At 34.4% G+C, this 24,956-nt stretch overlaps 3 protein-coding genes across 9 annotated transcripts; 1 reads left to right on the top strand and 2 right to left on the bottom strand.

Moving 5' to 3' along the window:
- Nucleotides 1-948: 948 nt before the first annotated feature.
- Nucleotides 949-15,673, bottom strand: LOC137002494 (gastrula zinc finger protein XlCGF57.1-like). Of its 3 annotated transcripts, none has more exons than XM_067362192.1 (5): nt 15,556-15,673; nt 15,129-15,257; nt 13,906-14,125; nt 9,709-10,731; nt 949-4,465 (listed from the first exon to the last, which is right to left on the bottom strand). In XM_067362192.1, the coding sequence occupies exons 2-5, from the start codon at nt 15,150-15,152 to the stop codon at nt 3,663-3,665; spliced, it is 2,070 nt and encodes a 689-aa protein (XP_067218293.1). In that variant the 5' UTR covers nt 15,153-15,257; nt 15,556-15,673; the 3' UTR covers nt 949-3,662. The 3 variants fall into 3 exon arrangements, with proteins under 3 accessions (XP_067218293.1, XP_067218291.1, XP_067218292.1); XM_067362190.1 differs by lacking the exon at nt 949-4,465 and adding an exon at nt 7,513-7,896 and having other exon boundaries at nt 9,582-10,731; XM_067362191.1 differs by lacking the exon at nt 949-4,465 and adding an exon at nt 7,513-7,896 and having other exon boundaries at nt 9,582-10,731; nt 15,129-15,244; nt 15,556-15,590.
- Nucleotides 15,674-16,357: 684 nt separating this feature from the next.
- On the bottom strand, nt 16,358-21,102 carry LOC137002501 (gastrula zinc finger protein XlCGF57.1-like). Of its 2 annotated transcripts, XM_067362203.1 has the most exons (3): nt 20,650-20,712; nt 19,769-19,858; nt 16,358-19,575 (listed from the first exon to the last, which is right to left on the bottom strand). In XM_067362203.1, the coding sequence occupies exons 2-3, from the start codon at nt 19,803-19,805 to the stop codon at nt 18,395-18,397; spliced, it is 1,218 nt and encodes a 405-aa protein (XP_067218304.1). In that variant the 5' UTR covers nt 19,806-19,858; nt 20,650-20,712; the 3' UTR covers nt 16,358-18,394. The 2 variants fall into 2 exon arrangements, with proteins under 2 accessions (XP_067218304.1, XP_067218303.1); XM_067362202.1 differs by lacking the exon at nt 19,769-19,858 and having other exon boundaries at nt 20,650-21,102.
- A 315-nt stretch (nt 21,103-21,417) lies between these two features.
- LOC137002505 (gastrula zinc finger protein XlCGF57.1-like) lies at nt 21,418-24,724 on the top strand. Of its 4 annotated transcripts, XM_067362208.1 has the most exons (3): nt 21,418-21,629; nt 21,781-21,865; nt 23,341-24,724. In XM_067362208.1, the coding sequence occupies exons 2-3, from the start codon at nt 21,781-21,783 to the stop codon at nt 24,189-24,191; spliced, it is 936 nt and encodes a 311-aa protein (XP_067218309.1). In that variant the 5' UTR covers nt 21,418-21,629; the 3' UTR covers nt 24,192-24,724. The 4 variants fall into 4 exon arrangements, with proteins under 4 accessions (XP_067218309.1, XP_067218308.1, XP_067218311.1 ...); XM_067362207.1 differs by having other exon boundaries at nt 21,418-21,865; XM_067362210.1 differs by having other exon boundaries at nt 21,418-21,869.
- Nucleotides 24,725-24,956: the final 232 nt, after the last annotated feature.

Raw genomic sequence — 24,956 nt, 5'->3', positions numbered from 1 at the left:
AGCCTACACCAGTGGTTCCCAAATTTTTTAGAGTTGCGTACCCCTGAGGCATTCAACATCCTTTTGTGTAACCCCTCTCTTCCATTTAGACTGCATTCACACCTTTTCCATTGAGGGACAATATTTGCCCTCTTAAACTGATTTTCAGGTGGATTTTTTACCTTTACAAAGTCAAAGTTTTTCCAACCTTATTAAATGTATGTTTTATGTCAAATTCTTAAAATTCCATTAATTTACTTATTAATATAGTAAATAAAGCAAGTAATGAAACTAAATCAATAATTTAATTCAAATGAAATCATTATCAACAAAAGCTATCTTTGCACTGCAGTTTGCACTGGTGGCTGAAATGCAAAATTACGCATAACTGCCAGCCTGCATGAAGAGGTTCTTCAGACTCCAGAGACACCAGCAGCTTCAAATACCTGTTTGCTGCTTAACACTGGGTTTTTTATAGCTGTCCTTTTAATACAATTAAATTTTTTAAACAAACTTCCCTTAATAAGCCTTAATCCGACCAAGTTCTTGTGCTGTAAATTCCTCACAAATCATAATAGTCCGATAATCTCCATTCTGTTTTCACACAATATTGTTTTCATGCCTTTTGCACAACCTTTCATGCTTTTCATCTTCAGAAAGATCTTTCTTCCTCCCCATATTCCATGAGAACTGTTACTTGCTTAATGATGTGAAATAACCTCTTTAAGTAAGGTTTCCATTTACCATTTTCATTTACCTAGACCTGTCAATTTAACAAACCTGTCTGAGATTGACACTAGTTATCTAAAAAGATATAAAACAAGGATAAAACAAACAAACAAACATTTTCTTTGAAAAACTAAAATCTGAATGTTTATTGTACTGAAACCTTACTGAATTATTGTGCAATTGACGTACACTTGCACAATAATTTGGAACACAGATTTACACAGTTTAATGCTGCTCAAAGGTGGCCTGAATGCAATTACAATGGCACAAATAATGCTATAAGATAATGTTTTAAATTATAAAAAATTCTCAATAGAGAAATATGAAATTATGGTAAAAACAAAGTGATACTTTTAAATATCAAACTAAAACTGCCAGTAGATGGTGAAAAGTGGCTGTATTTATGAATGGGTCACTGAATCATTGAGCCTGATTCGTTCAAAGCCACACGTGTTCATTAATGAAACACCACTGTGTGTTGCTTGGAGACAGACAACAGTTCTGCTTTGGCTTTCGTTGGAACTATTATTTCATAGCAAATTAGAGCAAACAATACTAACAGACAATGCTGTATTTAAAATGTACATCACTTAATATTAGCTACCTTTTTTGTTTGTAAAAAATCAATGTCACATTTGCCAATGTGTTGATATACTGGAAAAATTGCATTGTTGCTTGTATTATAGCTATATTATCAACATTAAAAATAAAAACTCACACAGGGTGAGAGTTTTAATCTTAAACCTCTAATCTCTCTGACTGTCTATACCTATCCAGCTAGAAAGTGCTTAAATCCTACATTTACAAAGGTACAGTTGTAAGAAAAAGTATGTGAACCACTTGCAGAATCTGTGAAAATGTTAAAAATTTGAACAAAATAAGAGAGATCATACAAAATGCAAGCTATTTTTTGTTTAGATATTTTACATAAAAGATGTTTGCATATAGTCCACAAGAAAGAAAAAAAAGCTGAATTTATTCAAATGGCCCCATTCAAAATGTGAACCATTGGTTCTCTATACTGTGTGTGGTTACCTGGATGATCTATGACTGTTTTTTATTTTTTATTTTGTGATGGTTGTTCATGAGTCCCTTGCAGTTAAACTGAGCTCTCTTCTTCAGAAAAATCCTCCAGGTCCTGCAAATTCTTCAGTTTTTAAGCATTTTTTGCATATTTGAGCCCTTTCCAGCGGTGACTGTATTTATCACACTGAGGACAACTGAGGGACTCAAACACAACTATTAAAAAAGGTTCAAACATTCACTGATGCTCCAAAAGGAAACACAATGCATTACGAGTTGGGGGTGAAAGCTTTTGAACAGAATGAAGATGTCCAAATTTTTCTTATTTTATTGAAATATCATTGCTTTTCATTTAGTACTGCCCTCCGGAACCAACAGAAGATACTTGCATGTTTCCTGGATGAAAAAATAAGTACAATTTACCTTGATATTCAAATTCAAAAGTTTTCACCCCCCAACTCTTTGATTACTTTGATTATGGATAAATGCTTTTTTTTTTTTTCTCCGAAATGCAGTACCCCATTCACTACCATTATAAACTTTGAAGGACTAAGGATATTTTAAAATATATCTCTGATTGTGTTCATCTGAAAGAAGATATGGAGATCTTAATGCGGCTCGATGAGTAAATTGGTAAATTGTACACATATTCAGTGGTCATAAACCAAATGTGGGTCACTTTGCATACAGATGATACTTTTTTTCTTTTAAAGAGGAATATCTGAAGAACAAATAATGTTGAAACTAGAAATGTATCTTGTGTTTTTCTATCAGCTCAGTTGCATAGAACATACCTGTCTGATGCATAAATATTTATTTTCCAAAGTTTGCATGCCTGTAACTCTAAAAGAATACAGGATATCTTAAAATCCCTCTAGATTCTCGTTCTTAATAAACTTTCCTTTTGATATCTACATATTCATGGCCCTATATAGTTCAGTCCAAAAGATATGGGGATCTCAAAGCAGCTCCTTGAATCTAAAATTACAATTAAAACAATTAAAACCTAAGAATCTAAAATTACATTAAGATATCTTTAACACTTCCGGAACTACAGACATGTAAACTTCAGAAAAATGTTTGTTTTTGACACTCAGAGAGGTGTGTTGTATTTAATTGTTTTGATAGAGGGAAACAAGATACATTTTAAGTTTCAGTGTTATTTGTTCTTCAGACATTCTTCTTTAAACACATTATCAGCTGTTTAAAAAGTTACCTACATTTGGTTCTTGACCATTGAAAATGGGTAAAATTTAACAATTTGGACATGAAGTCACATTGAGGTCCCAATTTCTATGGTACTGAACTATATAGGGCCTTAAAATGAAGATTTCAAAAGGAAAGATGAGATGAGGAAAGAATGAGAATCTAGAAGGATATTAAGATTTCCATAGCAATGCATCAAGCTTGTGACACATCCTGCTGTATGAATGATGTAATGGTTTTATTTCTTAGTTTTTGCTTATTATTCAAATTATTGTTAACTAGATTGTAAAAAATGTGATATTGTGATTCCCAAATATGTGCAAGTACATTTATTATATGGTTTACTTACTTTTATAACAACCATATTAGGCAAGTTATAGCTCACGGGCTAGGCGCACCACCATTTTACCATGCATTACACGGCAAGTTGAACTCTCTTGTCAATATTATATGAAAAAAATTATTAGACAGAACTGTTAAACAAAGAAAGCAAACAGAGAATGGGCAATCCTGTGTCTGTGCTCAAGTACTGGGGTTCTCAGCGCTGTCAAAATAAATGTCCTGATTCCGACACCTAGCAGCCAAACAAAAAAAATATTGGACAAAGAAAAAAAGAAAAAAGAACAAATATTGGCCGATACTAATCCACAAATGAAAATATAAAGTGAACAATGAAAGCAATTTCAATTAATCATGACAGGCTTATACCTGAATGTGGACATTGCTCAGTTACTCAACTTTGGGCAAGCTTTTTTTAAATGTTTCCCTAGATTTCCGTATCGACTGAAAGTCTTCCCACATGAAGGGCAGAGATATGGCTTCTCTCCAGTATGCACTCGCTCATGTACTTTCAAGGCTCCTGAAACTGTGAAACTCTTTTCACAATGTGAACACTTGTAAGGTTTTTCTCCAGTATGGATTCGTTCATGCACTTTAAGTTCACCAGCTCTAATAAAAGTACTTCCACATTCCAAGCACACGTAGGGTTTCTCACCAATATGTGTTTTCTGATGGTCTTTAAATCCGTTAAGCCACAAAAAACTCTTCCCACAAAACGAACACACGTAGCGCGTTTCATCTTCATGAATCCTCATGTGTGTCTTTAAGTGTACGGCCAAAAAAAACTTCTTATCACACTGCTCACAGTTAAATGGTCTTTCTCCCGTGTGAGACAGCAGGTGAGTTTTGAGATTGCAGGCCTCTGAAAATCTCCTGCCACACTCAGGGCACTGGTGTAATTTCTCTCCAGAATGAACTTTCATGTGCCTTTTCAGGCTGTTTTGATGTGTGAAACTCTTCCCACACAACATGCATGCAAACGGCTTCTCTCCTGTGTGTATTTTGGTGTGTTCCTTAAGACCTTCCTTTTGTGTGAAACTCTTTCCGCACTGAGGGCAGGTAAAAGGCCTCTCACCAGAGTGAATTCGCAAGTGCCTCTTAAGGTCTCCTGAATTTGCAAAACACTTTCCGCACTGAGAGCATGTGAACGGCTTCTCTCCAGTGTGAATTCTTATGTGCCTCTTAAGGTCTCGTTTACATGTGAAACTCTTTCCACATTGTGGGCAGGTGAAGCAATTTTTAGGTTCCGTTCTTTCTGGTGAAAAATTCTTTTCAGTCTGGGAGCAACTAAAAGATTTTTCTCCAATTTTGAAATGATTAGGTTTCTGAAACTGCTGTTTCTCCTCCATTTCATTCTGTTCTTCACTTTCCTCTTTCGCTTCCACCAGGTCTAATGAACACATGAAATAGTTAAAAATAAATTAAATTGACCGTTATTTTTAATTGATGTTTCATGTGCTGAAAGTTATTTATGTCTTTTTCATGGTAATGACATAAGATACGGTTGGGGGGGAAAAATCAACTGTCAAGTGTCCAAATCACAAATTTGGTGGCCAGCAAACTTAGCTGTTCCCCTTGTTTGTCAATCATTAAAGAAGAAGGGAAAGCATCAAGAATGATCACCAACCTCTTTGTTCCTCAGTATCTTCATCTTTTATTCTGCATGATTCTGGATCACTCATGTCTTCACTGTTATCTTTAACAAACTCCATCTTTACAAGAGTCTATCAAGAATATATCTCGCCATTCGCGAGAAATCATCTATTAGCACTTCACATAAAGCTGTACAATATTACATTCAATGATCTGCAAACATTTCACGTTACTACCACATAAAAAACTAAACCATGTCAACAGTTTCGTGCAGTTTTATATGCAACCAATGCAGAAGCGTACAAAAAGCACAAATCACTCCTTCCGCATACTCGAGCTTGACCAAAATGACGCAGCGCGTCTGGCGTCACAATAACACAAAATGGAAAATCAAAACAAAGGTCCGCCAAAAAAAAAAAAAAAAAGGTATTCAAGTACGCCGAAATACGTACTTGAATAGACTTATTATGCAAAGTAGAATATTTTATCAAATCACTAAGAATATTTAATAATAAAAAAGTAGGCTACTTCTTTTTTGAGGAGATATGAAGAGATCGTTCATGTCCCGCAAATGATGCCAGTTTTGTAGGCTATATTTTTCTATCTTTTTTGCTCTCTTGTTTCGTTCTGTCGTCTTTTCGTCCTATATGGGACTGTTGTACTGTTTGCACTATTGACATTTCTCTTAGAAATGAGCAATTAAACCAACTGTATATACAGTCAAACTGATATTTTTGATATATTTACCGTGAGGATAGCAAAATAAAGTAAACTGTGACATATTATACCCAACAATTCTTCATACAGTAAAATTTGGAACCAAAAATTATTCAGACAACTTGACCTGTCCATGTTTTGCTTAAGTGTTATCTGACATAATTAAGATTGTTATTTTTATTTATTTTTTTTGACACGTTTAACTCTGAGATCTTGTCATATTCTATTACCATTTTTAAACTATAGTGAATAAACTGTATTAATGAATGAAATGTCTATGAATAAATTTTGGTTTGACTGTATATATATATATATATATATATATATATATATATATATATATATATATATATATATATATATATATATATATATAGTTGCAAGAAAAAGTATGTGAACCACTTGCAGAATCTGTGAAAATGTGCAAAATAAGAGAGATCATAGCCTACAAAATGCATGTTATTTTTTATTTACTTTCCTGAGTAAGATATTTTACATAAAAGATGTTTACATATAATCCATAAGACAAAAAAAATGCTGAATTTATTAAAATGACCCAGTTCAAAAGTTTGTGAACCACTGATTTTTAATACTGTGTGTGGTTACCTGGATGATCTACGACTGTTTTTTTTTTTGTTGTTGTGTGATGGTTGTTCATGAGTCCCTTGTTTGTTCTGAGCAGATAAACTGAGCTCTGTTCTTCAGAAAAAAATCTCCAGGTCCTAAAAATTCTTCAGTTTTCCACCAGCTTTTGCATATTTGAACCCTTTACAACAGTGACTGGATGATTTTGAGATCCATCTTTTCATATGGAGGACAACGGAGGGACTCAAACACAACTATTAAAAAAGGTTCAAACATTCACTGATGCTTCAGAAGGAAACACAATGCATTAAGAGTCAGGGGGTGAAAACTTTTGAACACTTTCAGGTCCAAATTTTTCATATTTCGCTTGAATATCTTTTTTTTTTTTTTTTTTTTTTTTCATTTAGTACTGCCCTTCAGAAGCAACAGAAGATACTTGCATGTTTCCCGGAAGACAAATTAAATACAATTTACCTTGATCTTCAAATTCCAAATGTTTTCAACCCACCATCTATTAATGCATCATGTTATTTTCTGGAGCATCTGTAAATGTTTGAAACTTCTTTAATAGTTGTGTTTGAGTCCCTAAGTTGTCCTCAGTGTGAAAAGACGGATTTCAAAATCAGTCACTGCTGTAAAGGGTTCAAATATGCAAAAAAAGTTGGAAAACTGAAGAATCTGCAGGACATGGAGGATTTTTCTGAAGAACAGAGCTCAGTTTAACTGCTCAGGACAAACGTGACATGAACAACCATCACAAAACGGAAAAAAAAACAAAACAACAAAAAAAACAGTTGTAGATCATCCAGGTAACCACAGTTTTAAGAATCAATGGTTCACATACTTATGAATGGGGTTATTTTAATAAATTCAGCTATTTTTTTGTCTTGTGGATTATATGTAAACATCTTTTATGTAAAATATCTTACTCAGGACAGTACTAAATAAAAAATAACATGCATTTTGTTAAATTTATTAACATTTTCACGGATTCTGCAAGTGGTTCACATATCTTGCAACTGTATACACTGCGAACTTGTGAAATTTATTAATGTATTATTCTTTTCTCTTTTTTCTCAAAATTGGTGGTGCTCTGTTCTGTTGTTCTATCCTCATTGGTTCTTAAATATGCATGATTAATATTTTTCAATAATAATAAAAAAAAAAACATTTCTAAATCAGCTTTAAATTGAAACATGATATACTGCTTCATAGATACCTCTGGCATGTGTTGAATTAGCTGTGAAGAGAATCAAAGCTAGTGGGTGAACCACTGAACTCAAATAACATCCTGAGCATGATATGTATCTTATTTCAAACATCAGTCATTTCAAATCCCGAGAATATCTGCCACCAAACTCACCAGCAGAAACAACTACGATGCCAGTTCTGGTTTGCAACAGATCAAGCTTACAAAAACCTTTGGAAATCATGTCCTTCGTTTTATTAAAGTGACTGTCAAATATTTCAATACACACAATTCAGAGCAAAGGTCAGAAGGCAGGCACCATTAATAAACACAAGCCACTGAAGCCAGACAGACAAGGCAAACAAATCCAAATGAGTACTCTATCTTCGAGTGATACAGGCAAAATACAGATGATTCTGAATATGATAATAGTGGTGAGAATGTTCAGGCTCTGCAAACACATGACAAAACGATGTAAATCGTATAGCAGGAAACGAGCTTCCTGTTTAGTTTCAGGCTTGAGGTAAGGGTTCCATCTGGTGGTGAAAATGGGAATTTAAAGGCACATTAATTAAAGGTACAATATGTAAGATTTTTGCAGTAAAATATCCAAAAACCACCAGGCTAGTGTTATATATTTTGTCCAGCTGATTACTAACAATACCTTTAATGTTTTCAACTACTTGTAAATCATAAGAAAATTCCCATTCTAAACAGTGACACGGGGCAATGCAGTCGCCTGTCAATGACGTCAGTTACCGCCTTTACTGACGTAGAAACCACATGACAACAGTGCCGTGGATAAATTCGGAAGTAGTGTCTAGCGTCCAGCAAACCACTAGCTTGCTTCAAGTATTTCCTTATTTACTTCTTGCATGTTTTATGGTGGATTGTGTTACTTATTTATGGAACATAATTACTGTTTACCATCTGCCGCTGGTTCTGTCGACAAGGACAGCTCCCGTAAACTCATGACCGGAAAAGCGGAAGCGGCGCCGGCGACTGTGTCATAATAAACGTCCCGCTGTTCGTGAGGTGTGTGTTGATCAATCGCCCCAGCTCTTCGTTCAGCTCCCTTAACACTCGGTCCTGCTCTGCTTCATACTACAGTAAAGTTAATAATCGCATACACGAACATGAGTTCTTCCAGACTCCAATCCCTATTCTTTTGCACCGACCGTTGAGATGGAGACCACATGTCCCAAGTTTCGGCTCTAAAACTTGGCGTCATCAAACTACGCCTTTGTTTTCAATAGGCTTCTAGCGACCTCTAGCGAAAAAAAAAATAAAAAAAATAAAAAAAAATAAAAAAAATCACAAATTGTACCTTTAAATGGTTCTACTTTATAGTTGCTATAAACCAGTACAGGTTAATTAAATATAAAACGACAACATTTAATGCTTCCATCAAGGCAGGAATAAACAGTATTACAATAAAGTTAAAATGAAGATATTAATGTTAAAAAAAAATTGTTCTCTGTGCTCACTGCATGCTCCTTTCTTTTGCTGGTAATTTTATACATGGCTAGGAACACTAAAACTATATATTAGTTATTGTTTATTAGTCCATTAAGTGACTAATTTACCCAATTAATGTACTCTACTTGAGCACAAACGAACACATTTCAAGCTTGATTGTTTTTTGCAATAAAAAACAATCTTACTTATTTTTCAGTACTTAAGAGATTATTTACAAGATTTAGATTACATTTTATAAATGTATTAAAGATAAATACACTGGGCATCACTTTACAATAAGGTCACACTAGTTTACTAACTTTAACAATGAGCAACACATTTGTTACAGTATTTATTAATCTTTGTTAATGTTATTTAAAACAAATTCAACTGTTCACAGTTAGTTCATGTCAGCTCAGGTCCATTAAATAATATTATCAGATACAACATGAACTAAGATTAATAAATGCTTAAGAAATATTTTCATTTAACTAATGTAGTTACAAATGTTAAGAAATTTAAACTTATAGTAAAGTTTTACCATACACTGATATTGGTATAGTTGATAAATGCTACCACATGCAAATAATAATAATAATAATAATAATATGGAATATTTGTATTCACTAATATAAAAGTACACCTGCAAAATTTGAGGCATTGATTTTTTTTCCCTGAATACTTTGACCTCCCTTCAATATCTTAAATTGTATTTTGTTGGGGCAAAAAATCCATCAAAATGTTGAACTTTAAGGTTGCTTACTTCCTCAACTTTGGGCAAGCCTTCTTTAAATGTTTTCCTAGACTACCATATCGGCTAAAAGTCTTTCCACATGAAGGGCAGAGATATGGCTTCTCTCCGGTGTGCACTCGCTCGTGTACTTTCAGGCCTGATGACTGGGTGAAACTCTTTTCACAATGTGAACACTTGTAAGGTTTTTCTCCAGTGTGGATCCTTTCATGCACTTTCAGTTCTGCAGCTCTAGCAAAGGTTTTCCCACAGTCCAAGCACACGTAGGGTTTCTCACCAATATGTGTTTTCTGATGGTCTTTAAAACCATGCAGCCACAGAAAACTCTTCCCACAAAATGAACACACGTAACGCCTTTCATCTTCATGAATCCTCATGTGTGTCTTTAAGTGTACGGCCAAGAAAAACTTCTTATCACACCTCTCACAGTTAAATGGTCTTTCTCCAGTGTGAGACAGCAGGTGAGTTTTGAGATTGCAGGCCTCTGAAAATCTCCTGCCACACTCAGGGCACTGGTGTAATTTCTCTCCAGAATGAACCTTCATGTGAACTTTTAGGGTGCTCTGTTGTGTGAAACTCTTCCCACACAACATGCATGCAAAAGGCCTCTCTCCTGTGTGAATTTTGGCATGTTCCCTAAGAACTTCTTTTTGTTTGTAACTCTTTCCACACTGAGGGCAGGTAAAAGGCCTCTCCCTAGAGTGAATTCTTATGTGTCTCTTAAGCTCTCCTGAACTTGGGAAATTCTTTCCACATTGACGGCAAGTGAAAGGCCTCTCACCTGTGTGAATTCGTATGTGCCTCTTAAGGCCTCCTGAATTTGTGAAACTCTTGCTACACTGAGGGCAGGTAAAAGGCCTCTCACCTGTGTGAATCCTAAAGTGATCTTTAAGGCTTCCTTTGCATGTGAAACTCTTTGCACACTGAGGGCACGTGTATGGCCTCTCACCTGTGTGAATTACCATATGAACCTCAAGGTGTCCTTTACGTGTGAAACTCTTTCCACATTGAGAGCAAGTGAAAGAGCTTTTAGGTTCAATTCTTTTTTGTGAAACATTCTTTTCAGTCTCTGAGCAACTTGAAGACTCTTCCCCACTTAGATTATGAGCCGTCTCTTTCACCCCGTTCAGTTCTTGACTGTCATCTTTCACTTTCGTCGGGTCTAAAATGAACATAGTCAACAACAAAAAACAATTAAATTACAACAAATAAAGCAGGGAACACCGCCCAACAGCGACACCCGCAGGTAAAGTTACACAGAGGAGTCATGCCTCCCTTTCCTCTCATAGAAAACCATATAAAACCATCAGACCCCCGGCGTGCAGTGGGTTTTGTGGGAGGTAATAGAGTGCCCCCGGGATGACACGTTTTTGTAGGCCAACCCGGAAGTTAGCAGCGCACAGGTTCCCTCGACTGAAAGCCTATTCATTTTTCCCATAGACTTTTGGAAAATCGCAGAAAATAAGCTCTGTGTTTAACAAAGGGTTATGACACTTACACATTTTGTCTATCAAGATAATCTTTATAAGTTAACACAACATTTATAGATTTTGAAGCCTAAATAAAGTCGTCAGATATAAAAGGCTAACAGTAGGCTATAAACGGACTACAGCACACCATGGTCGCGGATCAACGTCGTCACCACCAAGCGTCCTCAAACTTTATTTAGAAAACAACTCTATTTAAAAACATGCTCACTGATTATGATCTGCGCTGTGTATGAATACTTATCCACTTTTTCGAGAGAAATGCTGTCCAAATGTCCTGTTTGTCATGATGACATCTAAAGTCCCCGCCAAAGGAAGTAGTCCCTTTTAGCAATTTGTTAGCAACCGCCAAATTTAAGACACAGTAAAAGTTTTAAAAAAATCACAAGTGGGTTATAACCGGTGTGTTTTATGTCATAGATCAAAACGTGAAAGTATTTAGAGGCTTTGTTAACTACAGACCTTATTTCAGGCGATTTAGTAAAAACCCATTAAAAAAACCCATAGACTTGACGGCGTTGGAACCGGAAGTCCTAAAATGCTAACTCGCTTCCGGGTTTTGCCTACAAAAACGCGTCATCCCTGGGGCACTCTATGGAGAATGAATGTGGGAAAGTCACATGAGAGGAGGCAATGTCTCCATCACGCTATGATTGGATGTATTTGGTTATGATTGGATATGATTGGTTTGTGCGATAAATCCCGCCTCTTGTTGATGTGCGGGTTCCGCGCGTCAGTTTGAATGAGCAAATGATGGCGTCAATCGGAAGACTAATTGAAAAGTAAGTAAACAGATCACAGTTAGATATCACCGCTTTATGTCACGTCAAAATCAAACTTGAAATGGACTAAAAATAGGGCTGCACGATTAATCCCATGAGATTGTCATGCGTGTCTCATCAGTAAAGCCGGTTCTGTGATTAGCGGTAAATGTCCATCACCTGCTTTCAAATGGAGCAGCACTTAATATACAGAGCCGTAGTTCGCAGACAAGCTACGCAATATCGCGTTCATAATCGCAGATGAATCGCCTTCGATTATGAACGCAATATTGCGTAGCTTGTCTGCGAACTACGGCTCTGTATATTAAGTGCCGCTCCATTTGAAAACAGGTGATGGGCATTTACCGCTAATCACAGAACCGGCTTTACTGATGAGACACGCATGACAAACACATGCGATTAATCGCGCAGCCCTAAATGAAAACATGATGACTGCGGGGGTTTTAGTGCAGTCAGATTGGTGAAATTAAAAATACAATTCGTGTCTGTGACAGACGGTGTTTACGGAGCACGACTGATGATCCAAAATATCCTAGATTGACAATTAAAAAAAAACGCAATATATAAAATATATTGTTTAAATTATCATTGCCTTTTTATTATTATATTATTATTATTATATTATTTATTATTATAGTTATCATTTTGGAATGAATGTAGAAATGCTTGATGAGATTTACTTGGTTTTGATAAATAGAACATTACACTGTTAATGTAAAATTACAAAATAGAATTGTCTTTGTTTTTTTTTCCTTTTTTGATGTAATGTAATGTTCATTTAACAAGGATGATGTGTCAACTTTAAGAGTAATGCACATGAATTTACATTGAAAAAAAGTGCCTCATTTCAGAACACCACTGCAATAAAGCTAGGTGGATAAAAAAAAACATCCCAAATAGACTGACATTTGATGTGTTCCAGATCAGGATGATAACTGATTTTTTAATATATATATATATATATATATATATATATATTTTTTAATATATTTTTTAATATATATATATATATATATATATATATATATATATATATATATATATATATATATATATATATATATATATATATATATATATATATATATATATATATTTTTTTTTTAATATATATATATATATATATATATTTTTTTTTAATATATATATATATATATATATTTTTTTTTTTTAATATATATATATATATATATATATATTTTTTTTTTAATATATATATATATATATATATATATTTTTTTTAATATATATATATATATATATATATATATATTTTTTTAATATATATATATATATATATATATATATATATTTTTTAATATATATATATATATATATATATATATATATATATTTTTTAATATATATATATATATATATATATATATATTTTTTAATATATATATATATATATATATATATATATATATATATTTTTTAATATATATATATATATATATATATATTTTTTAATATATATATATATATATATATATATATATTTTTTAATATATATATATATATATATATATATATATATATTTTTTAATATATATATATATATATATATATATTTTTTAATATATATATATATATATATATATATATATTTTTTAATATATATATATATATATATATATATATATTTTTTAATATATATATATATATATATATATTTTTTAATATATATATATATATATATATTTTTTAATATATATATATATATATTTTTTAATATATATATATATATATTTTTTAATATATATATATATATATTTTTTAATATATATATATATATTTTTTAATATATATATATATATATATATATATATATATATAATTTAATAAATAATTTCATGTTTGTTCTTTATTTTCATGACCATTTACATTGTAAATTCTCACTGAAGACATGAAAACTATGAATGAACACATATGGAATTATGTAGTAAACAAAAAAGTCTGAAATAACTGAAAACATGTTTTATATTTTAGATTCTTCAAAATAGCCCCCCTTTGCTTTGATTACTGCTTTGCACACTCTCTCGATGAGCTTCATGAGATAGTCACCTGAAATGGTTTTCCAACAGTCTTGAAGGAGTTCCCAGAGATGCTGAGCACTTGTTGGCCCTTTTGCCTTCACTCTGCGGTCCATCTCATCCGAAACCATCTCGATTGCGTTTAGGTCAAGTGACTGTGGAGGCCAGGTCATCTGGCGCAGCACTCCGTCACTCTCCTTCTTGGTCAAATAGCCCTTACACAGCCTGGAGGTGTGTTTGGGGTCATTGTCCTGTTGAAAAATAAGTGATGGTTCAACTTAATGCAAACCAGATGGGATGGCATGTCGCTGCAGGATGCTGTGGTAGCAAAGCACCCCCACACCATCACACTTCCTCTTCCATGCTTCACAGTGGGAACCATGCATGTAGAGACCAACCGTTCACCTTGTCTGCGTCACACAAAGACACGGCAGGTGGAACCAAAGATCTCAACTTTGGACTCATCAGACCATAATGTCCATTCCTTGTGATTTCTGAGGCTGGTGACTCGGATGAACTTATCCTCAGCAGCAGAGGTGACTCTTGGTCCTCCTTTCCTGGGGCAGTCCTCATGTGAGCCAGTTTCGTCATAGCGCTTGATGGTTTTTGCAACTGCACTTGGGGACACATTCAAAGTTTTTGCAATTTTCCAGACTGACTGACCTTCAGTTCTTAAAAGTAATGATGGACTGTCATTTCTCTTTACTTAGCTGATTGGTTCTAGCCATAATATGAATTCTTACAGTTATCAAATAGGGCTGTCATCTGTGTACCAACCTGACTTCTACACAACACAACTGATGGTCCCTACCCCATTAAGAAGGCAAGACATTCCACAAATGAACCCTGACAAGGCACACCTGTGAAGTGAAAATCATTTCAGGTGATTACATCTGAAGCTGATTGAGAGAAGGCCAAGGGTTTGCAGCGCTGTCAACAAAGCAAAGGGTGGCTACTTTGAGGAATCTGAAATATGAAACATATCTAGAGTTATTTCACACTTTTTTTGTTTACTACATAATTCCATATGTGTTCATTCATAATTTTGATGTATTCAGTGAGAATCTACAATGTAAATAGTCATGAAAACAAAGAAAAAAACATTAAATGAGAGGGTGTGTCCAAGCTTTTGACTGGTAGTGTATATACTAAAATAACTATAATGGAGATTTGTTGTATTTTTATTGGATTCTGCCTCTTCGAGGCTTTGTTACTTTAACGTTCATAATATATTAATCAAGAATGGACACCAACCTCTTTGTTCCTTAGAATCTTCATCTTTCATTCTGCATGCTCCTGCATCACTAATGCCTTTACTTTCCTCCTTAACGACCTCCATTATTATAGTATATCAGGAAGATATGTTACACCTGATTTTCGCGTCTTCGTCATGTTCAAAATGACAATATACATGAAAAACATAAAAAATAAAGAGAAATATAGAAATATATCAATCTGTTCCATGTGAGAAGGAAAAGGAAAAAAATCCACATGAGCTACGATATTTACAAGAACTCAAACAATATTACATTACATAATGTAATCTATTAGGTCTAATTATGTAATAAAATATATTTAATAATGTCGCTGGGTTACTTTTGTAAAACATAAATTCATTTTTTAACGTTAAATGTCGATTTATACACCTTACATGTACATTATTCAGCTCAAAACCACAAACCTCTTCTCGACCGATTTTCAGCAGACCTGGCGCAGCCATGATGACGTCACTGACAGGCGATAAAAGTTCTTCTATACCCCGCGGTTTGCAAACAGTGCACTACCATCTGTTAACGAAGACTAGAGATAGAAGATGATGTCTAAAAGAGAACTAACACACTAAAAAGAGATTGAAGGAACGCACCTTGATTATAATAATTACTAATAATTAATTCTAGGGGAACTGAACAGATTTATCAAAATAAATCAGGACTTGTCTGTCGAAAATTGAAAACCTTGTAAAATCTGCATGCAAAAAATTTACAGAAATTGTTGAAATTCTCCAGAAAACATCACATTTGATAAGAAAAACATACAAAACAATCCAAGTCAATTGCAACCCATAATCAAACCCCTATAGCCTACTACAAAAAATATTTTTGGCTGTTACATGTTCAGAGTCGGAGACGCAGTCTAAGCAATGGCAGTGTTAATGCAACTGGCTAATCGTTACAGCCTTAGGACCACATAGCACCTGAGTGGTGTTAAATAGTAGTGCAGAAACAAGGAGTGTATTGCACCATGTTTCACCTGCATAGTGGAAGACACTCATTCATATCCAGCAAATGAAAGTAGCTTCAGATGGAGCTAGGAGAAGATGCTGATTAGAAGGACACATCTGCAAACTGAACAGCTTGACTACTAGCTAATGCTGGGCACAGTAGGCTTGCCTGGTGGAGGATCTTTTTATAATTAAAATAAAAGTTATTTAAATAAAGAAGAAACTATAAACTTCAAAGTGAACGTATTTATTATGCATTTGTTTATGTACAAAAATTTAAGCACATCAAATCTCTGACCAGCTGAAGTCTACTGGGTTATTGTATTCAAACTTGGCCTTCACCTGTAGGATAGATTAAATTAGGCTTGTGCTTCAAATTCTGTGTCAGAGAAGATTTTTTTTTTTCAGTGAGACTTTGTCCCCAATAAATAACCAACCACCCTTTAATTGCACGGAGGGAATTTATATAATTCTTTAAAAAGGCATAATCTCTTCCCACAGGAAATTCTGCATCATGTATAGACCCTGGCAATTTTGCTTCCAAATTTGAGATATGTGACATAATTATATTGTGGATAAAAATAACGAGTTGTATTTTATTGTATAACCATTCGATTATATAGACAAATTATTACATCACTATCAAAATTCTGATACCACGGAATGTTATTTTACTATTAACAATCATTTTCTGATGGAACTTCTACATTCATTCACACTTCCAATAATGTTTCTGTATGCATTAATAAATGAAATTATGTATAGTTCTACATCTAATTACATAACACCATCTCATAGAATTTAATTACAAACATACTGACAAACATCACACCTCTAATAAGATTATTTACAGGGATTTGCACAAAATTGTGGAGGTGTAAATTCTATAGAAAATTTGCTGTGAAAAAATAAATGTGTGAGATGATGTCAAGCTGTAGAATATTTCCGATGGAAAGTAAAGATTGCTGTGTATAAAAACAATGCTTTATAGTCATACATATTCCTTCACGCCCATTGGATTCTCATGAAAAGGACAAATATGTGCTGAAAACCTCTGAAGCTTTATGGCGTTTATATGAAATAAATTTCTTCCATGCTTTCACTATTTCTTAAGTGCCTTGCTGTTCTAGCCTGTACCATTCTAGACAATGATTGTAACTTTGTATTGTTAGCACTTCTTGAGTTATTCCCCCCTTAAGATGAATCATTAGTTGTTTTCCTCATTTGTAAGTCGCTTTGGAATAAATTGTCAAATATGCATTTGTCTTCTTTACATGATTTTTGCAAATACAAACAAAGTAGGAATACTGAAGTTTCATTCACACACTAATAGTAATTGACTGGTTAAGCTTATTACTATTTTTTTTTTTTTTAAATGATCTAATTGAAAGACTCTTCAGTTATTCTCTGAAGAACTATGATGACCAAAACTACATTAAAGATATGATAGAGGAAACAAGAAGGAATAACAGACTTATACTGGCATTGTTTGACCGATTCTAAAGTAATTTAGAATATTGCTATTCTCTTAGAGCATCCCTAAATTTTGTAGCATTTCACAAAAACACACTTTGACCTCCCTTAATATTGTTCTACCTAAATTTCCAAAAATCCTTTTTGGAGGATATTCTGTCCAAGAATTTGACTTAAAGGTAGAGCTGCACAATTAATCGTAAAAAGATTGCGATCCCGATTCAAACTCCCACGCGACCTTATTCCTAAATGACAATGATTCGATCTATTAAACCTTTGACAAAATTACACCGGAACACCAGAGGTATGAAACAGCTTCACAGTCCTTTCAACCAAACAGTATCATTATTTCTGTTAGATGTACTGGGATAAAAGTTTATGGTTTGGATAAAATCACTGATGTCAACGGAAGCGATCATAATAAAGCAAATCAACTTTTGAAAGCAACTTGCCTCTTCAAATAAAGACTGTATCAATGACATTGTAACACCAGAAGATGGCAACAAGTGATTGTTAAAAATGTATTCGTCAACTGAATCATTCAATCAGGAGTTTTGTTTAAAAAACGCTGATTCGCCCAGTAATGAAACAAGTGAAGTATTTATGAGAATCATCCATTCAAACTGATTTTTAAAAAATAATTCATTCAAATTAATAAAACAATTTTAAGAGACTGCAGCAATTAACATTTTGCCAGAACCTCTATTAAATTACTTGTTATTTTGTTTAGTTGTCTGTTCAGAATTGTGATCTCTATTTGAAACAAAAAAATTGTGATTCTCAATTTATCCAGAATCGTGCAGCTCTACTTTAAGGTGAAGTTTCCTCAGTTTCTCAACTTTGGGCAAGCCTTTTTTAAATGTTTCCCTAGATTTCCATATCGACTGAAAGTCTTTCCACATGAAGGGCAGAGGTACGGCTTCTCTCCAGTATGTACTCGCTCATGAATTTTCAGGGCTCCTGACTGAGTGAAACTCTTTTCACAATGTGAACACTTGTAAGGTTTTTCTCCAGTATGGATTCGTTCATGCACTTTCAGTTCACCAGCTCTAGTAAAATTGCTTCCACATTCCAAGCATACATAAGGTTTATCACCAATGTGTGTTTTCTGATGATCTTTAAACCCGTTAAGCCACAAAAAACTCTTCCCACAAAAAGAACACACGTAACGTGTTTCATCTTCATGAATCCTCATGTGTGTCTTTAAGTGTACGGCCAAAAAAAACTTCTTATCACACCGCTCACAGTTAAATGGTCTTTCTCCAGTATGAGACAGCAGGTGAGTTTTGAGATTGCCAGCTTCTGCAAATCTCCTTCCACACTCAGAGCACTGGTGTAATTTCTCTCCAGAATGAACTTTCATGTGTCTTTTCAAGCTTCTTTGGTGTGTAAAACTCTTCCCACACAACATGCATGCGAAAAGCTTCTCTCCAGAATGAATTTTGGTGTGTTCCTTAAGACCTTCCTTTTGCGTGAAACTCTTTCCGCACTGAGGGCAGGTAAAAGGCCTCTCGCCAGAGTGAATTCGCAAATGTCTCTTAAGGTCTCCTGAACTTGTGAAACACTTTCCACACTGAGAGCATGTGAACGGCTTCTCTCCAGTGTGAATTCTTATGTGCCTCTTAAGGTCTTCTTGACGTGCAAAACTCCATCCACACTGAGGACATGTGAAAGGCTTCTCTCCAGAGTGGATTTTGAAGTGATCCTTAAGGCTTCCTTTGCATGTGAAACTCTTCTCACACTGAGGGCACGTGTACGGCCTCTCACCAGTGTGAATTATCATGTGAATCTTCAGGTGTCCTTTACGTGTGAAACTCTTTCCACACTGAGAGCAAGTGAAAGAGTTTTTGTCTTCTGTTCTCTGAGCTGTTTCTTGTGAAGGATTATTGTAATTTTGTGACCAACTACAAGATTGTTCTCCATTTATGAAATGATGAGGTTCCTCATACGGATCTTTCTCCTCCACTTCATTCAGTTCTTGATTTTCCTCTTTCACTTCTGTCAGGCCTAAAACATGTTTAATTTTCCAAATCAATTCAAGAATGACAAAGTGAAATGCAATCTCCCAAACAATTTCCCAGCTAACGGGGAACATTCTCTCCAAGTTATGAATGTACTTTCTTAATAGAATATAACATTAATTGAACGTTCGTACAATCTGGTTCTCCCAAACATGAAATTTCTGTCATTAATTACTCACCCTCATGTCGTTCCATACCCGTAAGACCTTCGTTCATCTTCTGAACACAGATTAAGATATTTTTGATGAAATCCAAGAGGTTTTTTCATCCTCAATAGAAAGCAACAAAATTACCACATTAAAGGTCCAGAAAAGTAGTAAAAACATCGTTAAAATAGTCAACGTGACTACAGTGGTTCAACCTCAATTTTTTGAAGCGACGAGAATACTTTTTGTGCGCAAAAACATAACAAAAATTACGACTTTATTCAACAAATCCATCTCTCCCCTGTTTTTATTTGCTTTCTTTTTAAGATAAAAAAAAAAAAAAAAAAACTTGGATTTGATCAAAAATATCTTAATTTGTGTTCTGAAGATGAACATATGTCTTAAAGGGTTGAGGGTGAGAAATTTAAAATTTGGGTGAACTAACCCTTTAATAACATTCTCAAAAGGCTAGCACAAAAACGTTATTTATACATTGTTAATGGAACTTTTTTTTCTGAAATGTTTTAGTAACATTTTAAAAAAAAAAAATCAGAATGTTCAGAAATTAATCAAAAGTAACATTCCCATAATGTTTGCAAAATTATGAATATGATATTCCAATAACATTCCTATACCAAGAGAAACCATTTTAAAACATTTAAAAACTGGATGAACATTTGAATGTTCAGAGAGCACTCAGAAATAAAGTTTTAATAACTTAATGGGAACATTAGCAAAACGTTCTTAGAACAAGTTTTGAACATTGCTGGGTTTATGCCATCTGATCTGTTATGATCATTTAGGATTCATTTTGTAAATTATTTTCACTAAAACACACTACAGCTCCTGTGAACTGTGTAAGAATTTGTTCATTGTCAGCAATCATTAATGAAGAATCAAGAATGGACACCAACCTCTTTGTTCCTCTGTATCTTCATCTTTCATTCTGCATGCCTCTGCCTCACTCATGTCTTCTCTCTCCTCTTTAATCAACTCCATCTTTACAATATTATGTCACTGAGATCAGCTGGGGTTTTACTGCTTGTTTGAAAAGGAGACTTATCACCTTTGAGATTATGGGAACATTTGAATGAAATGAAGAAGCTAAATAAATATGCAAAATAAATCCATGTTTCATAGTAACACCCATAAATGTTGCGCCATTTGAGGCAAACAGCACTTTACAAAAGAGCATTACAATATCACCTATATCGCGATAATCTAGGTTTACATTACATAACGCTAAATGCAGTAATACTGTCGTGTTGTTTAAGCACATTTGCAAATGACATGAACTACTTTTGAAGATTTTGTAACTATTTATACACCTTAAACCGTAAAGACAACCCAAATTTCACAGCAGTCTGAGCGCGCCGCAGCCCATATAACGTCATATCACGTATGTAGCAAAATAAAGGTCTGTAGGAAATAATGCAAAATGTAAGTGAGAAGGTAATTTTGGTAATATATATTTAAGCGCCACATTTGTTTTCAAGTAATATGTTGATATATCAGCGTTATAAAATATATACGATGTTAATTTAGTGATACGGGTTTTTGTTTTTCTTTCGACATCCTCACTCCATGCCTGTAGGTGGCGGAAAACTAAAACCGAGTTTAGTTTGCAAACCTTTATAAAATGTAAAGAAGAAGAAAGAAATAGACTTTCCGATGCGAAGCATCTCCCCTATCTGGATAAGCGACAAAGGGTCCATGTTAACAAGATTCGTTTAATTAAGTGAAGCTCGGAGGTGAAAACCGTAAACACGCGGCACGTACTTTTTATGGCCTAGTAGATGTGTACAAATTGACATTAAGGCCAATACATGCATGAATATTTCCATCTCCGTAAACGTGGCAAAGTCTCGTTACCAAACAAACAGGAAAAGTCTAGGTATAACAGCTCATATTTAATGAAGTTTGCATCACTGATCGTTATGTCCTGTTTATTACTGTGAAGCTGATTTGAAACAATCTGTATGTTGTATAAAGAGCTATAATAATAAATGTGACTTGACTGAGATGTGCCTGACATTCTCGTAAAGATGGAGTTTATTAAAGATGACAGTGAAGACATGAGTGATGCAGAAGCATGCAGAGTGAAAGATGAAGATACTGAAGAACAAATAGGTTGGTGAGTTTTCAATAATCAAACTGTTAATCGTCAACAGTCAAGTTCAACCAGAGCTGGTTTAGTAAACCATGGCAGTATGGTAGTAATTTCAAGTTACAAAATACTAAACTAACACACAAAGTATTTAATGGTTAAAAAAGCAGGTTTGTGTGTTAGTCACTCTCACAGTTGTGGCAAATGTAGATACACTGAACAGATTTATTCATGATTTGCGGGTTCAGTAGAGGTACACTGGAAAGTGTTACAAGTTCTATAAATCACTGCCTGGTCAGCCATATTTCTAAGTTTAACATTTATTTATAATTTTAAATTAGTTAAAGTAGTGATAAATGCAGACGCACTACACATTTTGTCAATTAACACCTATTATCATGACTTTATATCAAATTATAGTACATAAGTGATTTTTTTTTCCTACCTCAAAAAGATTTTGTTCTGTGAATTCTTTCAGATACTTGCATCTAATAGTTGTCATGTATGTGATTTCATATAATTGGTTAAACTGATTCACCTGACCTTACCATTTGATACACTCCCGTCACCTACTAAAATAACATTGTTAAATAATATGAGGAAAGATCATTATTTTGTATATTAACAGTGCTTCATTCTGCACTTCATCAAAGATCTGATAAAAATAGATACTTAACAGCTGTTGCTTTCTGCCATTAAAGGGTTAGTTAACCCAAAAATGAAAATCCTGTAATTTATTAATCACCCTTGTGTCATTCCACACGAGGTAAGACCTTCGTTCATCTTCAGAACACAAATGAGGATATTTTTAATGAAATCAGAGAGCTTTTTGTCCCTCCATAGAGATCCAACATGACTACCACTTTCAAGGTCCAGAAAGGTAGGAAAAACATCATTAAAGTACTCTGTGACACAAGTGGTTTAACCTCAGTTTTTTGAAGCAACATAAAAACATAATTTAGCACTTTATTTATGAAAATACTGATCTACAACACGTGTTCACGGGAGCTTCACAACATGTGTGTTGTGTTCAGACAAGCGCGTCAACAACGCGCATGCGTGAATGTTCGCAAGAGCACCATGATGGATGCATTTTGTGTTCACGTGAGAGCAGACGTTGCGTGAACATGATTTGGATAATATTTGTAAATTAAGTGGTAGATTGTTTTTTTGCACGAACAAAGCAGTCGTGTCACTTCATAAAATTAAGGTTAAACCACTGGAGTCACGTGGAGTACTAACAATGATGTCTTCTTTTACCTTTTTGGACTTTGAAAGTGGTAGTTACATTGGATCATAAACCTTTTGGATTTCATTAAAAATACCTTCAGTTGTGTTCCAAAGATGAATGAAGTTCTTACAGATATGGAATGACACGGGTGAATAATTAATGACAGAATTTTAATTTTTGGGTGAACTAACCCAAGCTTGGATCACTGTTATTTTTGGTTTCATCTTTTGTGAATTGATATTTGACCATATACTGTGTTCATTTTAGACCTGATGCAAGCAAAAGAGGAAAGTCAAGTGAATGACACAGAAGCTCACAGTTTCAGAAGTGGAGAAAAATCTTTTAGTTGCTCAGAAGTGAAAAAGAATCTCTCACAAGAAACGACGCAAAGAACAGAAGCCAACAATTCTTTCATCTGCCCTGAGTGTGGGAAGAATTTCACACATAAAGGACACTTCAATGAACACGTCAAAATTCACTCTGGAGTGAAGCCTTTCACCTGCCCTCATTGTGAAAAGAGTTTCACATGTAAAGGACACCTTAAAAGGCACATACGGATTCACACCGGAGAGAGGCCGTACATGTGCAATCAGTGTGGAAAGAGTTTCAAATGTGCAACGAACCTCAAAGATCATCAGCGCTCACACTCTGGAGAAAGGGCGTTTAAATGTGATCAGTGTGGTAAAAATTTTATTTTGGCATCAAACCTAAAGGCCCACATGAAAATTCATACAAATGAGAAGCCTTACGTGTGTGCTGTGTGTGGAAAGGGTTTTTTGCGCTTGGGTTGTTTTAATGATCATCAGAAAATACACACTGGCGAGAGAGCTCATATATGTTTTGAGTGTGGGGACACTTTTACTAGATCCAGTGCCTTGAAGCAGCACCAAAAAATCCACACTGGAGAAAAACCTTACAAGTGCTCATATTGTGGAAAGGGTTTCACTCATTCTGGAGCCCTGAAAAGACATGAGCGAGTGCACACTGGAGAGAGGCCGTATCACTGCACTGCATGTGGGAGGAGTTTCACCCAGTCCAGTGATCTACAGAATCATATAAAAAAGCCTTGTCCAATGTTGTCACACAGTGAGCAAAGTTCATCTTCAGTTGCAGTTTAAACAGTGAGAAGTTCAGAAAAACACAGTTTCTGCAGTTGTGCTGAATAAACTGTCCTTCTGTTTAACAGCTAGTTTGTACTTGAATTACAATGCAAACATTTCCTTTAGAAATGTAGGGTGTGTTGTCGCTATCACATGCCACATGTTTGAAGGAACTCTTTTCTTCTGTGATGGGAGTAGAAATACTACTAATTGTATTGTTAATGCACCATTGTTTATGCCTTTCATTAGTCTTAGCTGTTGCAACTGACTCCACTGGAATCAATCAGTCAGTCTGGCTGAAAATAAATTTAAAGAAATAAGGTTATTTTGGTCATTCTGGTTTTCTAACTGTGTCTAGCTTGGGCATGGTGTCATGTTAGAATAGTGTAGCATGTCTCGTACCGTATCTTGCATTCAAAGTCACAAATGTGTAGCGTATAGTGTGGTGATGACATTTCAAGAAATAAAAAAAGTTACACTAATTTTCTACTGTGTGTGACTCATTCAATGAGCACAGAACAGGTTTACCTCAGTTTTAATCCAAGCGAATGTAAATGTTGTATCTCAGTTCTGCATTAAATAAAACATTATTTTAAGGAGTGATGTTTTCCAGTCATGTAAGATCAGCTTACTAATTAAATGATTTAATTGTTAATGATTTGTGTCAATTGTTTTGTTATCTGAAGCCAAGTTATTCATCGAAGACTTGTGGTCATAGCAACAGGTCCATCACGTCAACCTGTATAATGTAAACAGAATTAGGGGATGTTTACATGACAACGA

The sequence above is a fragment of the Chanodichthys erythropterus genome, chromosome 16 (assembly GCF_024489055.1).
Source record: "Chanodichthys erythropterus isolate Z2021 chromosome 16, ASM2448905v1, whole genome shotgun sequence".
Lineage (NCBI taxonomy): Eukaryota > Metazoa > Chordata > Actinopteri > Cypriniformes > Xenocyprididae > Chanodichthys > Chanodichthys erythropterus.
This window is presented reverse-complemented; position numbering and strand designations above follow the sequence as displayed.